At 40.3% G+C, this 15,943-nt stretch overlaps 1 protein-coding gene across 7 annotated transcripts in view; it reads left to right on the forward strand.

Annotated features, from left to right (window-relative positions):
• RCAN3 (RCAN family member 3) overlaps nt 1-15,320 on the forward strand; it is a 28,754-nt gene extending 13,434 nt beyond the window's left edge. The window contains exons 2-5 of one of the 7 annotated variants that reach the window (XM_021714502.1): nt 8,214-8,215; nt 10,972-11,191; nt 12,603-12,774; nt 14,142-15,320. In XM_021714502.1, the coding sequence (XP_021570177.1) occupies nt 8,214-8,215; nt 10,972-11,191; nt 12,603-12,774; nt 14,142-14,326 (579 nt within the window). In that variant the 3' untranslated portion in view covers nt 14,327-15,320. Of the gene's footprint in view, nt 1-8,213; nt 8,216-10,971; nt 11,192-12,602; nt 12,775-12,808; nt 13,127-14,141 lie in introns of those variants that run through there. The other 6 variants (XM_008062168.1, XM_021714505.1, XM_021714503.1 and 3 more) reach the window with 6 other exon arrangements.
• The last annotated feature ends 623 nt before the right edge of the window (nt 15,321-15,943 follow it).

The following is a 15,943-nucleotide window of genomic DNA, read 5'->3' on the forward strand; positions in this document are numbered from 1 at the left end:
GGCTGAGCCACTGAGCCCAGCTCATTTGTGGTTTTGAAGATTGCACTTCTCCAACAGATGTTCCCAGAAATGCCAAGTAATAAGTACTTCTGTTTGTGGATGGGTTACAGGGTTTGAGTATCATTGACAGAGTGCAGTACCTTCATATCTGGAAACGTGTGTGTGTGTGTGTGTGTGTGTGTGTGTGTGTGTGTACATAGAGATGCTTTCAGTAGAATCTCCAACTGCGGCCTAATCAGCTTAACTGTTGGTGTTGTAAGCGGGTGGCAGCTGTGGCTGTGGATCTGGCCCTCTCGTAAAGCAGCAACCACATGTTCCAAGTGTTTTGAGGCTGGCAGTTGGCCACCAAACCATTTGACAGTGATTCCTGCTTTGTGCACACATCTTCAGTGCAAGCACAGTCATAGATCTTTTCCAACATAGCTGCAGAAGAGAGAAATTTTGATAACCAGAATTACCATGAACCACTAAGCATGTGTTACTCTAATGAAAGGCAGAAAATAGTAGCTGACCAGAGCCAGCCTTTCTGCCAGGTCCGTGGCAGATACTCGTGAAGCAGGCCCCGGCCCCATGGACTGTGCTCAGTGTGGTAAGTCCGAGTGCTGCCTCTATCTTTGTAGCCGGCTGCTGCGGCCACCCATCCCATCCCTTTTTGTGCTTTCTCTTATACATGTTTCAAAATGTTGATGAAACTGTGAAATGCACAGATCTTCAAAGTATGCAATTTGATGAGTTTTGACAGTATCTACCCATGTAACCAACACTTCAATCAAGAATATTTCTATTACCCCATCCTTATGCCAGTCCATAGTTCATTACAATAAAAAATGATTAATCATCATGTTGACCACTTTTCTTATACATAGTATAAGGAATATTACAGATTTGAAAACAATCATAGCCATTTAAGAATTTCTGTTGACTGGGCTCAATGGCTCAGCCTGTAATCCCAGCATTTTGGGAGGCCCAGGCAAGTGGATTGCTTGAGCCCATGGGTTCGAGACCCACCCGGGCAACTTGGCAAGACCTCGTCTCTACAATAAATAAAAAATTAGCTGGGCGTGGTAGCACGTGTCTGTAGTTCCGGCTACTTGGAAGGCTGAGGCGGAAGGATCGCCAGAGCCCAGCAGGTCGAGGCTGTGGTGACCGGGAACGTGCCACTGCACTGCAGTCTGAGCAATGGAGTGAGACTGTAACTCAAAAAAAAAAAAAAAAAAATTTCTGTTCCAATAAAGCAGAATGTGTGTTTATAAATCTATTAGCCATCAAACTATAAAAATCAGTATTGAATCCACATTTTTTTGAATTTTAATTCAGTTGCATGTTTCTTTCCAATCTGAAAAGAGATGAAGGCAGCATAAATAATAAAGGATATAGGAGGTTTCAGCATTTTAAAAAATATGCTCCGCTCCTTTCTAGCACTTTTGAATTTAGATCCCAGAATTTTTAGAGCTTAGATTATCAAAGTAAAGTGTTCCAATTCACCATTGCTCGCTATTTGTGTGCTTTCTTCTGGTCAGTCAAGGCCAGCTCCCCGACTGTGTGGTTAGTGGTTTTACTGAAGAGAAACACAAGCACCTTGCCTGTTTCCAGGCAGAATGGAGACCTTACCTGTGGTATTGGTGAACCTGCAGCCTCTGGACACTGGAGAAATGGAAGTTTCTATATTAGATTTGCAGAAAGACATAAAATGTAAAAAAAAAAAAATCTTCTGTTTTGAGATGCCAAAGATCATTTCTCTCCTGCATGAATCGAGTCACTGCTTCCCAGCAGTGAGATTGTTCCTCTTCCTCCTTAATGCACAGAAGGGATGAGCTCCTCATTTGTTTCAGTCTACAGCAGACGGTGTGGCAAAATCACAGTCAGTTTGTTCCTCAATGAAGTGGCTAAACCTTGCCTTCCCTGGGTGGGGATAGGGCAGCGGAGAGTGGAGCTGTGGCAGTTCCAGGAAGGTCAAGAAACACACGCTCGTCTGTCACCCCGTCTGGTGTTCTCTGAAGCAGACCTTCCACATGGCCTTTCTGTGTCATGTTCATGTGCCTGCTGCTGGCTGCCAGGTGCCCTTCTTGAGGTCCCAAGAAATTTGTCAGTGACATGTTTTTAGCTACTTTAGGTGCAAGGTACTTGTTGCTGTTTTAGCTGCAGACTTATTGCACATGTGATTTCAGCATATGAAGGCAGCTTCTGGTTTCTATTTTGTGGAAATCTTACTTGTGGAACAGAAAAGGCTTCAGGAATTGGTTTCTGGGTGGCGTTATTTGTCTTATGCCATTGAATTATTATTTGTCTTATGCTGTGCTGCCCTAGGGGAATACTGAGTGACAGCAGAAAGAGTTGAGGGTTTGCTGATGATTTTGACTTTACAGGATCCCCACTGTCTAATCTGAGATGAATGTGCAGCCATCACCTTCTAACAGGATGATAATAATGTTACGTCATTAGGGAATTCAGAAGCTTATAAAAGTGAGTTGTTTCTGAAACATCTCTGAGGAGAAAAATAGTAATTTGATTTTTGAACGGACAGGAACATGTCCTTAATATTTATCACAAATCATCTCATTCCGTGTTGTAAATTATGCCCTTCCCTCCCATCTGCAGTTTTCCTAATCCTTTTTGCATTGCTAATGCCGGTTGTGGGGCCACCTTGGGAGGGAGTCTACGTATTGCTCTCAGGGCAGAGTCACCAGCTGAGGGCGCTTAACCGTTTTCCTCCAGTAGGAAACAGCAATAGTTTGGCCTTTGCCAAGTTAATTCTTCATGCTCCTATACCCCTCACTGCTAGAAGTCACGTATCTCCTAGCCATATTTATGCTGCATCAAAGGGAATATGGATGGGAAGAGAAAGGACTGACACAGAACTTAGAAAAAGCTGACGACTCAACTCTTGCTTCGTTTCTGTATCATTCTTAGGTCACAGGTACTAGAATTGAGAAGAGAGGCCCATGTGACCCATTGCTATCATCTGCATGCAACATTCAGCTACAGTGTGTTTCTGGAATGAGGAAGAAAATTGTTTTGAAGAGAAATAGGAGAAGGATATGATTATCAAGTAGCTGTTTAGTTTGCAAGATAGCTTCTGTCTTACAGAGCATTGGTATGATGAAAAATTCATTGCTGTGAGGGATTAGGAATAAATATATAGTCCTTTTACTCTGGGCAAGGAAATGGCTTAATGTACAGAATTGCAAACTACTAATATTTCATAACCTATTCTTCCTTAGTTCTTCCTTAATTTCCATTTCCCTTGTGTTCAGTGTTGATACCTCTTAACTCTCACGTGAGAATTTTAATATTTGTTTAGTATTTAAAATGTTTAAATAAGCCACTACTAAGAATTAAACAGGATGTGTTTTCACAAAACCTCAATTCTAATTCTTTTTATAAGTGACAGAGCCAGGCAATCTTCTTTCAGGTCCCCTCCCACTTTTCAGTCTTAATAAATCCTACTTTCAAAAGAAAAACAATAAGTGACAAAGCCAGCCATCTTTGAAATAGATGCTGCAGAAACCACAAAATGCACCTAGAAGTAATAATAATTATCAATATCTAACACACTGACATATTCACCACCTTTTTTAAGAACTGATATGCTACTTTAAAATCCTTAGTGGCCGGGCTCAGTGGCTCAGCCTGTAATCCCAGCACTCTGGGAGGCTGAGGCGAGTGGATTGCCTGAGCCTGCAGGTTTGAGACCTGCCTGGGCAACTTGGCGAGACCTCGTCTCTACAATAAATCAAAAATTAGCCGGGCATGGTAGCGCACGCCTGTAGTTCCAGCTACTTGAAAGGCTGAGACGAAAGGATTGCCAGAGCCCAGCAGGTTGAGGCTGCAGTGGCCAGGAGCGTGCGCCACTGCAGTCTAGCCTGGGCGAGAGAGTGAGACTCCAACTCAAAAAAAAAAAAAAAAAGTCCTTAGCATATCTGTAATAGTTTGTAGTATTCAGTATATAGGAATAGTCAATAAGAGTGGGACTGATCCTAAAATCGATCCCCATTTGCAGCAACTGATAGTACATGGGAAAGCCAGGCTGGGCACAATGTCCGGCATGCAGTTGGTTGCTTAATATATATATTTTAAAGGAATGAACAAATATATATATATAATTTTTAGGATATATATAATTTTTTGAACATTAGAAAAATATTTAATCACAAATTATTTTGTATTTTATCCCACTGGGGAAATATTGCTAGTGATAGATAAATGTTCAAATTGAGAGAAGTTAATAAATGAGGGAGTGTGTGATTTGTACTTCGGTATCAATAAATAATTGAAAGATCTTTATATAGACCAAGGAAAAAGCTAATTTTTAAGCTCCTTATGTTGTATTACCACTGCCAAGCCAAAGGCATGTTTTGAAATATATTGAAAAAATTCTTATATCTGTTTTATTACACTTCACTTATTAAACTATTACACAAATATTTTGGGTTTTTTTTTTTTTTTTAAGTTGGAGTCTCACTCCATTGCCCAGGCTGGAGTGCAGTGCCGTGCTCACAGCCACTCCAGCATCAACCTGCTGGGCTCTGGCAATCCTTCTGCCTCAGCCTTCAAAATAGCAGGAACCACAGGCGCACGCTACCATGCCTGGTTAATTTTTTTATTTATTATACAGGCAAGGTCTCGCCAAGTTGTCCAGGCTGATCTCTAATCCACGGCTCAGGCAGTCCACTCGCCTTAGCCTCCCAAAGTCCTGGGATTACAGACTGAGCCACCAAGCCCAGCCTAAATATTTTTTTTGTAAAGAAAATTTACAAAAAAGCTATTCTTCTGATAGTTGAAATTAAGTTTTTCATTATCTCAATTCATTAATAAATGGAAAATGAACAGTTTTTTCTTAGCCTCAATGAATGTCTGAAATAGTCTTCTGCCTCTTTCTTGCTCTAAGTCATCTCCAAGTACTTAGGGGATATACACACACACACACACACACACACACACACACACACACACACACACACATACACACACATATATATAAAAGTATATATATATAATTTTACTCCCTCCCGATGCTATTTCTATAGAATTACAAACTCCCAGTGTGAACACTGAAAAGAAGAGTTTATTGTTTGCCTTTGGGAAAAAAAAAAACTATGGTGCGGGGGGCCAGCCCCTGCAGAGAGATTTAGAGGGTCCCTGGAAGGTATGGTGGCGTCGGCAATTATTCTGGAGAAATAAAGAGAAAGAAAGATGGAGGAATAGAGAAAAAGAAAGAAAGGGAGGAGAAAGAAAGAGACTGGACTCTGTCTAGTGCAGAAGCCGATTCTGTAGGAGGGATAGATATTGAAAGAAAGATGGAGGGATAGATATAAAGAGAAAGAAAGAAAATGGACAACTGTTCAATGAATTGAGCAGAAGCCATTTATTGGAAGTTACAGCGGGTATTTATCCCCAAATTTTACACAGACAGTCTCACAAGTCTTTCACATGAACACAAAGCCAGGTGCAGGAGAGGTGTCCCCCACCCACCAGGTGTTTCCTCAGGCATGAGGAAGAACAATCCCAATTAAATCACAAAACTTTTACATGAACACAAAGCCACGTGAATGAGGGGCATCCCTCACCCACCAGGTGTTTCCTCGAGTATTAGGAAGGGCAATCCCAATTAAATCACAAGACATTTACATGAACATAGAGCCAGGTGGATGAGGGGCATCCCCCACCCACCAGGTATTTCCCCAAGCATGAGGAAGGAGGATCCCAAAACTATCTCACTGTTCCTCCTGCTTGGTTAATATTCCTCAAAAGCAATACAACAATTCTAATATCATAATATTCTAATAATCAATAACTTTTAAAACTTATGCATACACAACACTTAATGACCAACTTAAATCCCAATTCCTCTCTATTTTACACTAATTCTACCTACACTATAGAAACTCTCAACCATAGCCCAAACCAGTTCCTAAAGAATGTGGCCCAGTCAAAAGATCATGCTGGGCCCTTAGGAATGTGGCCCAGCCCAAAGTTCATGCTGGGCTGTTTCTAGTAACTCTAGATAATCATCTATATTATTAAAGTTGAAACAGCACTTTATATGTATATACTAATTCTACAAATATACTTTTAAATCTTATAAAGAAACTTATACCGTATTAAAGGCTCCCAAATGTGACCTGAGTTTGAATTATGTTAAGTTTAAAGCCGAAACCACAGTCTGTGAGAAATGGGATCAATGGACTCCTAAAGTAAGCCATGCCTGTCGTACTCTCAGCGCTTCATGCTTAGATCCTCAAAGTCCCTGCTAGTGGGACGTGCCAAACAGCACAGAAGGGAAGAAGGAATGGGCCCTCAGCTCCTGAACTCATCCTAGTGGTCTCAGGGTCCGCAGCCCTCCTGGATCCCTAACACTCAGGCTGGCCTCCATGGCCGGCTCCCAACACTATGGAAATTCTGCATCATCTTAAAGGAAGACCCAAATTGTACATTAGTGTCACTCATGAGAATTTCATTTGGAGGGAAAACAGGGAAAGAAAAAGAGGGCAGTAGAGGGAAAAAAAAAGAACCTAGAAAATCTGAGATAAATAGATAAAATAAGACAATTGACATCCAAAAATATCAATAATCACAATAATGGACTAATGCCTTTAGTTAAAAGACAATGATTATCAGACTGGATTTAGTTACATACAGATACCACAGACATTATAGGTACACACACATTTTTTGTGAGACATATCTAAAACATAAGAATACATAAAGGTTAGAAGTAAAAGATGAAAATTTATTTTCATGTAATATATAACCAGAAGATACCCGCACCAGTTATATTAATACCAGACCAAATAGGCTTTAATGCAAACAGTATTTCTAGAGAAATAAAGAGGGTCACTACCTAATGATTAAAGAACGATTCAGTTTACCAAGAAGAGAAAAAAATTATATTTTGTATGCACATGATAACATAGCCTTAAAATATTGGAGTCAAAGTGACTGAATTATATAGAAAAATAATAAAGCCACCTAATAGTAGGCGAATGTAACAGCTCTCTCGGTAATCAATAGTTCTAACAGATAAAAAAAAAAAAATCAAAATATAGACCTTCTAAAGATCACAGTCTTTATATACTAAAGGTATTTATAATACAGTACCAAACAGCTGCACAAACACATTCCTTCTAAGCACAGATTTGTGAAAATTGATGACATTGAACTGAAAGCAAGCCTTGAAAATGTCAAAGGGTTGATATCACTATGGATAGCCTCCTCTGATCATAGTGAAGATAAGTGAGACTTTAAATAAAGATTAGAAACAAAATCTCATCTATTTGAAATTTTAAAAATATACATTTAAACAATTCATGAGGTAAGGAAGAAATTATAATGAAAATTAGTATTAAGAATCAAATGATAATGAAAATAACATATATGAAAACTGGTGGGGAACATCTAAAAACAGTACTTAGAAATGTATATCCATTAAATGCTTATGTTAGAAGAAAAGTTGAAAAATCAATAGACTAAGCAGCCATCTTAAGTAGGTAGAAAAGAACAAACTCGAAAGAAGAGGAGAAACTAATAAGATACATAATAAATATACACAGAGAGAACCAATAATGTCAAAAAGTGATTTCCAGAGGAGAAAAAGGTATATCTCTCTTCTTTATTTGGGTCTTTAGTTTTTCTCAACTATGTTTTATAATTTACAGTACATAGGGAAAAGGAAATTTATTCAACAGTTGGCACTAGAAAAAAAATGAACTTTAACCTGTTGCCTCACATCTTATACAAAAATTGGATCCAAGTAGATCATAGACCTTAATGTAAGAACTAAGCTATAAAACTTATAGAAGAAAACATAGGAGAAAATGTTAGCCACTTTGCAATAGCAGAGATTTTCTAAATATGGCACAAAAAGCACAGTTATTAAAAGTAGGCAAAAAAAGTGGGCTTCATCAAAATGCAAAACCTTTTGCTCTTTAAAAGACACTATTTCAAAATGAAAAAAGAAAGCAACATTTTAGAAGAAAATATTTTCAAAACATATTTGAAAAAGGGTTTATGTCTTAAGGTACACAAAAAGAACTCTTACAACTTAATACAAAGACAGCCCAAATTAGCAAATTAACAATGGGGAAAGATTTAAACAGATACTTGATCAAAGATGAGAAGTAAGTTTATAAAAAGATATTCAGCCCGGCACGATGGCTCAAGCCTATAATCCCCACACTTTGGGAGACTGAGACAAGAGGATTGCCTGAGCCCAGGGGTTCGAGACCAGGCTGGGCAACTTAGTGAGACCTTGTCTCTACAATAAATCAAAAAACCAGCTGAGCATGGTGGCACACACCTGTGATTCCAGCTACTTGGAAGACTGAGGTGGAAGGATCACCTGAGCCCAGCAGGTTGTGGCTGCAGTGCCCATGAGCATGTCACTGCACTCCAGACTGAGCAACAGAGTGAGACTCCGACTCAGGGGAAAAAAAAAGATATTCAGTTTCAGTAGTAATTAGGGGAATGCACATTAAAACTATAGTGAGATAATACTGCACACTCAGAAGGATGGCTAAAATCAGAACTCCTGACTATACCAAGTGTTGTTGAGAACATGGAGCAACTCTGTTGGTAGAAATGTAAGATGGTACAACCACCTTAGAAAACAGTTTGGTAGTTTCTGAAAAGATGATTATATAACTATCAGTCAGTTCAGGCCTCTCACTCTCTACTATTTACTCTCCCCCCCCCAAAAAAAAAATAACATATTAACACAAAACCTTGTACCTGAATGTTCATAGCAGCTTTACTTGTAATAGTCCAAAACTAGAAACAACCCAAATGTTCATCCACAGGCAAAGCACCCATACATTCGAATTCTGCTTGACAATTCAAAGGAACGAAAAGAACCACCATGATAACAGGGCTAAATCTCAACATTATTATGCTCCATGAAAGAAGCTAGACTCTCCTCCCCAAAAAGAATACATCCTTTTTAATTCAGTTTGTATGAGGTTCTGGAAAATGCAAGGTAATTTATAGCAACAGAGAAAAAGAGAGTGGTCACGGTAGAATGGAGGGACGCCTCATACATGCACATCCGTTTTAAACTGAGGAAAGACTTATATGTGAAAGTTAAAATCATAAGACTGAGAAGGCAGTCTAGAAGAGCATCATGCTCTCAGGGTGTGGAAGAATTTTATGAGACAAAAGCACAGTAAGAAAAGACGTACATTCAGTAATATTCAAATTTAAACTTTCTGTTTCCAAAAAAAATGACAATGAAAATACTGGGAAAACATAATTGACGGAGAAATAGTATTTCTGATAGAACTCCTATGACTCGGGCAACCCCTTTGGGTCTCTTCCCACTGTGGGAGCTTTCTGTCCTCTCTGTAAATCTTGCTTTCTCGCTTTAAAAAAAAACAAAAAACAAAAAACTCCTATGACTCAGCTAAAAAGCAACCCAGTAGAAAAATGGACAAAATATATGAACCGGCATACTACCTTAAAAGGAACCCCAAATGACCAGTAACCATGAAAAGAGGCTCAGCCTCATTATTCAAGGAAATGTGAATGACAGCCAAAATTAGAGCTAGTGTTATATTTCCTACACCCATTGGTAAAAGTTTAATAAGAGTCTAACTATGTCAAGTAGAGGCAAAGATATGAAGAAAACACAACACAGCTGGGCTTGGTGGCTCAGCCTGTAATCTCAGCACTTTGGGGGACTGGGGCTAGAGGATTGCCTGAGCCCTCGGGTTCGAGACCCATCCAGGCAACTTGGCGAGACCTTGTCTCTACAATAAATTTTTAAAAAACTAGCCAGACGTGGTAGCGCTCACCTGTAGTTCCAGCTACTTGGAAGGCTGAGGCAGAAGATTCACAGGAGCCCAGTAGGTCGAGGCTGCAGTGGCTGGGAGCGTGCCACTGCCCTTCAGCCTGGGTGACAGAGTGAGACTCCAACTCAAAAGAATAAATAAATAAATAAAAGAAAACACAACACATATCAGCTCTTAGGAGTAAATTGGTACACTTTGGAAAACTACTTGGCATTATCTAGTAAAGATGTGCAAACTCAAAGGCCCAAAGAATTCCACTTGAAGGCATAACCACCAGAGAAACGGATGCACATGGGTACCAAGAGATTTGTACTGGAACCTTCATAGCAGAACTGTACTGTAGTAGTAAAAACCTGGAGGCAGTCCAACCTCCAGCAGCATTAGAATAAATAAATTGTGGTAAGGCTATACAATAGAATACAAATGAAAAAGAATGATCTACAGTTACACACAGCAACAAGGGAGAGTCTTGGGAACAAAATCTAAGCAAAACCAAGCTGTAGAAGAACACATAGGGGATCACATCTTTAGGGATACAAGTAAATGTTGCAAAACTGTAAAGAAAATGCGGTGGCTCATGTCTATAATTCCAGCACTTCCTGAGGCTGAGGCGGGTGAACTGCCTGAGCCCAGGGGTTTGAGACCAGTTTGGGCAGCATAACAAGACCTCATCTCTACAAAAAAAGAAAAAAAATTAGCTGGGTGTGGTGGCACATGCCTTTAGTCCCAGCTACTCGGGAGAGGAGTGAGGCGGGAGGTTCACCTGGGCAAAGGATGTTGCACTGCTCTCCAGCCTGAGCAACAGAGTGAGACTCCTGACTCAAAAAGGAAAAAAGAAAAGAAAAAACAAGGGATTGGTAAAATTCCAGAAATGATTACTTTGAAGGATGAAAGGAATGTGATAGGGAAGAAAACCCCCTCTGTGCTCTGGGTACTTCAAAGCAACAGCCGTGTTCCAAAATTGGGCATGTTTGTTCATTCTTTTATACCTCACATTTATTTTATAGCCTTTGAATATATACAATATTTATTAAAGGTAATCATATTTAAAAATGCAAATTGCATGAAGTACAGGATGCCTGTTCTTGTATACCTGCAAGAAAAGTATGCTTTTGTGTAGAGAAGGAAATGGGTAACACGTTCTACCCCATGACCTAGGTTTGATGGTTTAAATTTTCTTCTGTTAAAGGTTTTCTTTTTCCATTCTCTTTTCCCTGCTGCTCCCCAACTCGCAGGAAAGATTTGAAGCACTCTTCACCATCTATGACGACCAAGTTACGTTTCAATTATTCAAAAGCTTTCGAAGAGTCAGGATAAATTTCAGCAAGCCTGAAGCAGCTGCAAGAGCTCGAATAGAACTCCATGAAACAGACTTCAATGGGCAGAAACTGAAGCTGTATTTTGCACAGGTATTTGTGCAAAGGACCTTGTTCTCTAAACTTGCTTTTCTCTGTCCAGAAGTATTTTTAATTCTCCATTTTCTATAGTATTCTATCAGAGGTGTCTGCACTGAACAGTTCCAATTAGCAAGTACTATAAAATGTTTTCCTTGACTTTAGAGAGATTTATTTATTTAGCATATTTACCCTCCTGGCTTTGTTTTGATGAGATGTATTCTCATTATATTTTAAATTCATTTTTCTGGCAGCTTGCTAACCTGGGGTTCTGTGTGGGTTAAGCCCTGACAGCCCAGGGCTAATGAGCTTCTTTTCTCTGCTGTGCATCTAAGATGGCACACATGAAATAATACATGAAGTCCGTGGGAGACTTGGGGAAAACATCTCTTTGGTCATTTGCTGTGATCTGTAATTCATACGAGTAACCCCCCATGGAAAATGGCTGCCGGTGCAAGAGATGGCCAGGGAGGTGGCACAGAATGGTTCAAAAGGCTTTCTCTTAGACTTTGCGATTGTAGGATCCTGTAGACTACCAAGAATTGGCCTTGCTTATTATTCTAATCTCGCATTGCTGTGACTCTCTGAGAAACCAAGTTCTTCTCAGAAAACTTAGCAAAATAAAGACTTTAGATCTTTAATCATATATTAAATACAGATTGATTTTCAAAATTATATTTTTTCTTGGTTTTAGTTTTCAAATATAAAAATAAGAGAGTTGTTATCTTGCATTCCAAATGAAAACTCAAGTGAAAGAATCTAGATGTATCTTGGTAGAATCTCTTGAGATGGAGTACAAAAGTAAGAAATGACAGCCCAGTCTCTCCTAAGATTGGAACTTTTTTTGTTTTTTGAGTTGGAGTCTCACTCTGTCACCCAGACTGGAGTGCAGTGGCCGCTCCTGGCCACTGCAGCCTCGACCTGCCGGGCTCCGGCGATCCTTCCGCCTCAGCCTTCCAAGTAGCTGGAACTACAGGCGTGCGTTACCATGCCCAGCTAATTTTTGATTTATTGTAGAGATGAGGTCTCACCAAGTTGCCAAGGCGGGTCTCGAACCCACGGGCTCAGGCAATCCACTCACCTCAGCCTCCCAAAGGTGCGGGATTATAGGCTGAGCCACTGAGCCCGGCTAAGATTGGAACTTAGTAGTTACTGCCATTCCTTTCTCTGGCATTCATGTGTTCATCCATTTAATTTTCTTATTCAGCTGATATTTATTGAGCACCTAGTCTGTGCAGCCACTATGCTGTGCACTGGAGGTTCAGTGGTGAACCAGACAGACCCGGTCCCACCCTCCTACAGATTATGAACTGCTTAAGAGAAATTTTAAATTTTCTCCCAAAAGATGTAACGTTGACGTATAGGTGAAAATAAAGAAAATACAGCCTGGTTTGCAAACTAGCTTTGAGCATCTCACTCCCTGCAGGTGCAGGTGTCCAGTGAAGCCCGGGACAAGTCGTACCTCCTGCCACCACAGCCTGCCAGACAGTTCCTCATCTCACCGCCCGCCTCCCCACCCGTGGGCTGGAAGCAGAGTGAGGATGCAATGCCTGTTATAAATTACGATTTACTCTGTGCTGTTTCCAAATTGGGACCAGGTAACAAACTGCTATTTTTCTTGTTTTCCCTAAGAAACTTTTTCTGTGGAAGACCATATTCAGCAATGTATGTTCTAGCCAACTGGTGGCCGTGTGATCAGAGTGGGGGATGATATCACACACACCCAGGTTCCAATTCCTGCTGTGGCATTTGCTAGTCCGTGGTCTTGAGGAGATTTCTCAGCCTCACGTCGCGTGCTGTCATGAACATGGAGACTCGGGCAGGGGAGAGTGGGAAGAAGTGGAGGGAGGAGAAATCACCTATTGGATACACCACTACACAAGGCAACCCTGTAACAAAAAACTATTTGTACCCACTAAAACTCTTGAAATAAAAAGCATAAAAAGTAAATTTATCAGCCTCAATTTTCTGAGCCTTGAATTTTTTTCATCTATAAAGTAGGGATAATCATAATACCTACCATTCAGTATAGCTATAAATATTGCATGATATATACACAATAATAAATGTAATTACAGCAAATTCTACTAGTCCTTAATAGGCAGTCAGTGTGTATCATTTTCCTCCTCTCCCCATCCCATCAAGTACCCAACCGATGACAGCGACTTTCGATCTATTGCAAGGAACTGGTGATATCATATTATCATCCCTTCCACATTTTTCTTCACTCTTTTTTCTTTTTTGTTTGTTCTGTTTCTTCTCTTTAATTTCTCTACTTCTCTCTTCCCTTTAAAATAATATCCGAAGCTGATGCCATGCTTGTTCAGAGTAGCTGTTCACCCAAGACAGCATTATGTCTTTTATTGGGAATACAAGAAGCATTTCAAAGAGAAAGTGGCTTAGTGCCATTTTAGATGTTACGGCATCATCGTGGATGTCTGAGGTCCTAGAAGAAAGGGAAAACTGAAACCATTATGAAGTTCAGCATATTCGCATTATTCACAAAACATTAGTTAGCATTTGCATTTAGCTCCCAAGACCTCAGTACTGAAACAGCATTTTTAAAGAGCCTTTAAGTATCAAATCTCTGGCACCAGAACAAGATAAAATAATCTGACATAGGATTTAAAAACTTAAAGTCTCATCTCTACAATAAATCAAAAAAATTAGCCGGGCATGGTAGCGCACGCCTGTAGTTCCAGCTACTTGGAAGGCTGAGGCGGAAGGATCGCCGGAGCCCAGCAGGTGGACGCTGTGGTGGCCGGGAGCGGCCACTGCACTCCAGTCTGGGTGACAGAGTGAGACTCCAACTCAAAAAATAAAAATAGAAATAAAATAAAAATAAAAACTTAAAATCAATCACCAACAATTAAAATATGAGTGGAACAAGAAGATTCAAGAGACAAAGTCCTTTTTCCTGGAAGTGAGGCTTCTGCCCTGGTTCTTACTTTGTTTGCCTCCACAGGAGAGAAATACGAACTTCATGCAGGAACTGAGTCGACACCTAGCGTGGTGGTTCATGTCTGTGAAAGTGAAACAGAAGAGGAAGAAGAGACAAAAAACCCGAAACAGAAGATTACCCAGACAAGGCGTCCCGAACCTCCAACCGCAGCACTGAACGAGCCCCGGACCTTCAACTGTACCCTTTGAGGCCCTTGGTTGTGGCACAGGGTGGCTGCCCTGGTGGCTGAAGCCCTGGAGATCTGCCCTGCTGCTGATGCGACACTGCTGACAGTGTAGGTGAGACTGAGCAGAGGTGCAGTGTTTTCACACCATGCCTGTCCTGCAGACGGGGTAGTGTAGAGCAGCAGCTGATTTTACCTGTTCAAAATGTCAAGTGATATTCTAAATGGCACTTGAAATTCAAGGGTAAGCCCCCAAGATGTGGCAACTCTTGACCATTTTTAAACAGTAGGAAATTAGGAAAATGGCTCCCCTTGCCCAGGAAGTGCCAGTTCCTGCTTCGTATGGAGTAGGGTATCAAGATCTGGAACTGCAGTCATCACTGCAGTACTGTTTCCATGAATTTAAGTGTGGTCTTTCCATTTTAATAATCTGGTGTGGGTATTTTTGTACCGCTATAATAGCTTCTCACATATTGATCAGAGGTGGTTATTCAGTATAAATGAAACTGGGGGCATGAAAAGAAACCTGAAATAGAGAATAATTTCTAGAAATAATTTTTCTCAAGTGTTTGTTTCATTAGTTTTGGGGAAGAAATGCCAAATCCACCTTGATATATTAGAGTCCAGTGGCACAGATCTGTGCAGATTGGCCTCTTCCCTGTTCCTTCTTCTTGGAAGTTGGGGGAAGGTGACACGCAGGCCACCGTTCTAATGCAGCATCCCTGCAGACGTAGGCTGCCCAGGAAGGACCTGAGAAGTGGAACATATCACCAGGAAGCTTGAAGGATGATGACTTCAGGTGGCTATTGCATTCTGCCATTTTGACCCTTATGTAGCCTATAGACCACCAAACGGTCTTCACTCACCAGTTTTTGTCCTGCTACCTTTTCCAATATTGTGTTAGCCACTAATTCTTGAGCTTTTCTATGCAATTCATATGTTTGTGTATGTCATTTATAGACTTTAAATTAGAAAAGATAGGCTGGGCACTGTGGCTCACACCTGTAATCCCAGCACTTTGGGAGGCCAAGGCAGGAGGATTGCTTGAGCCCAGGAGTTTAAGACCAGCCTGGCGTGATAATGGTTGCACAACAATGTGAATTTACTTAAATCCACTGAACTGTACACTTAAGGTGGTTAAAATGGTAAGTGTTATGTTACATGTATTTTACCAAAATTAAAAATAACGGAAAAATTAAAAATTACTTAGATAAAACCAGAGGAAGAAAGAAATTTGTTGCCAGTATGCTTGTCCTACAAAAAATATGAAAGGAAGTTCTTGCCAGAAAAGGATATGATTAAGATTAAAACTTGGATCTACCCAAAAAAATAAAGGGAGTTGAAAATAAAATAAAGATTAAACATTTAAAAAAAAAAAAAGACCAGCCTGGCAACATAGCGAGACCTCATTTCTGTTAAAAAATCAAAACATTAGCTGGGCTGGTGGCACATGCCTATAGTCCCAACTACACAAGAAATTGAGAAGGAAGGATCACCTGAGCCCAGGAGGTCGAGGCTACAGTTAGCCACAATCATGCCACTGCACTCCAGCCTGGGTGACTGAGTGAGACCCTGACTCAAAAATAAATTAGAAAAGGTAATAATAAGATTTTCTGAAGACTGTTTTTAAATTACCCATTTA

Source organism: Carlito syrichta, unplaced genomic scaffold (assembly GCF_000164805.1).
Source record: "Carlito syrichta isolate Samal-C Ts95f unplaced genomic scaffold, Tarsius_syrichta-2.0.1 Scaffold305659, whole genome shotgun sequence".
NCBI classification, from domain to species: Eukaryota; Metazoa; Chordata; class Mammalia; order Primates; family Tarsiidae; genus Carlito; species Carlito syrichta.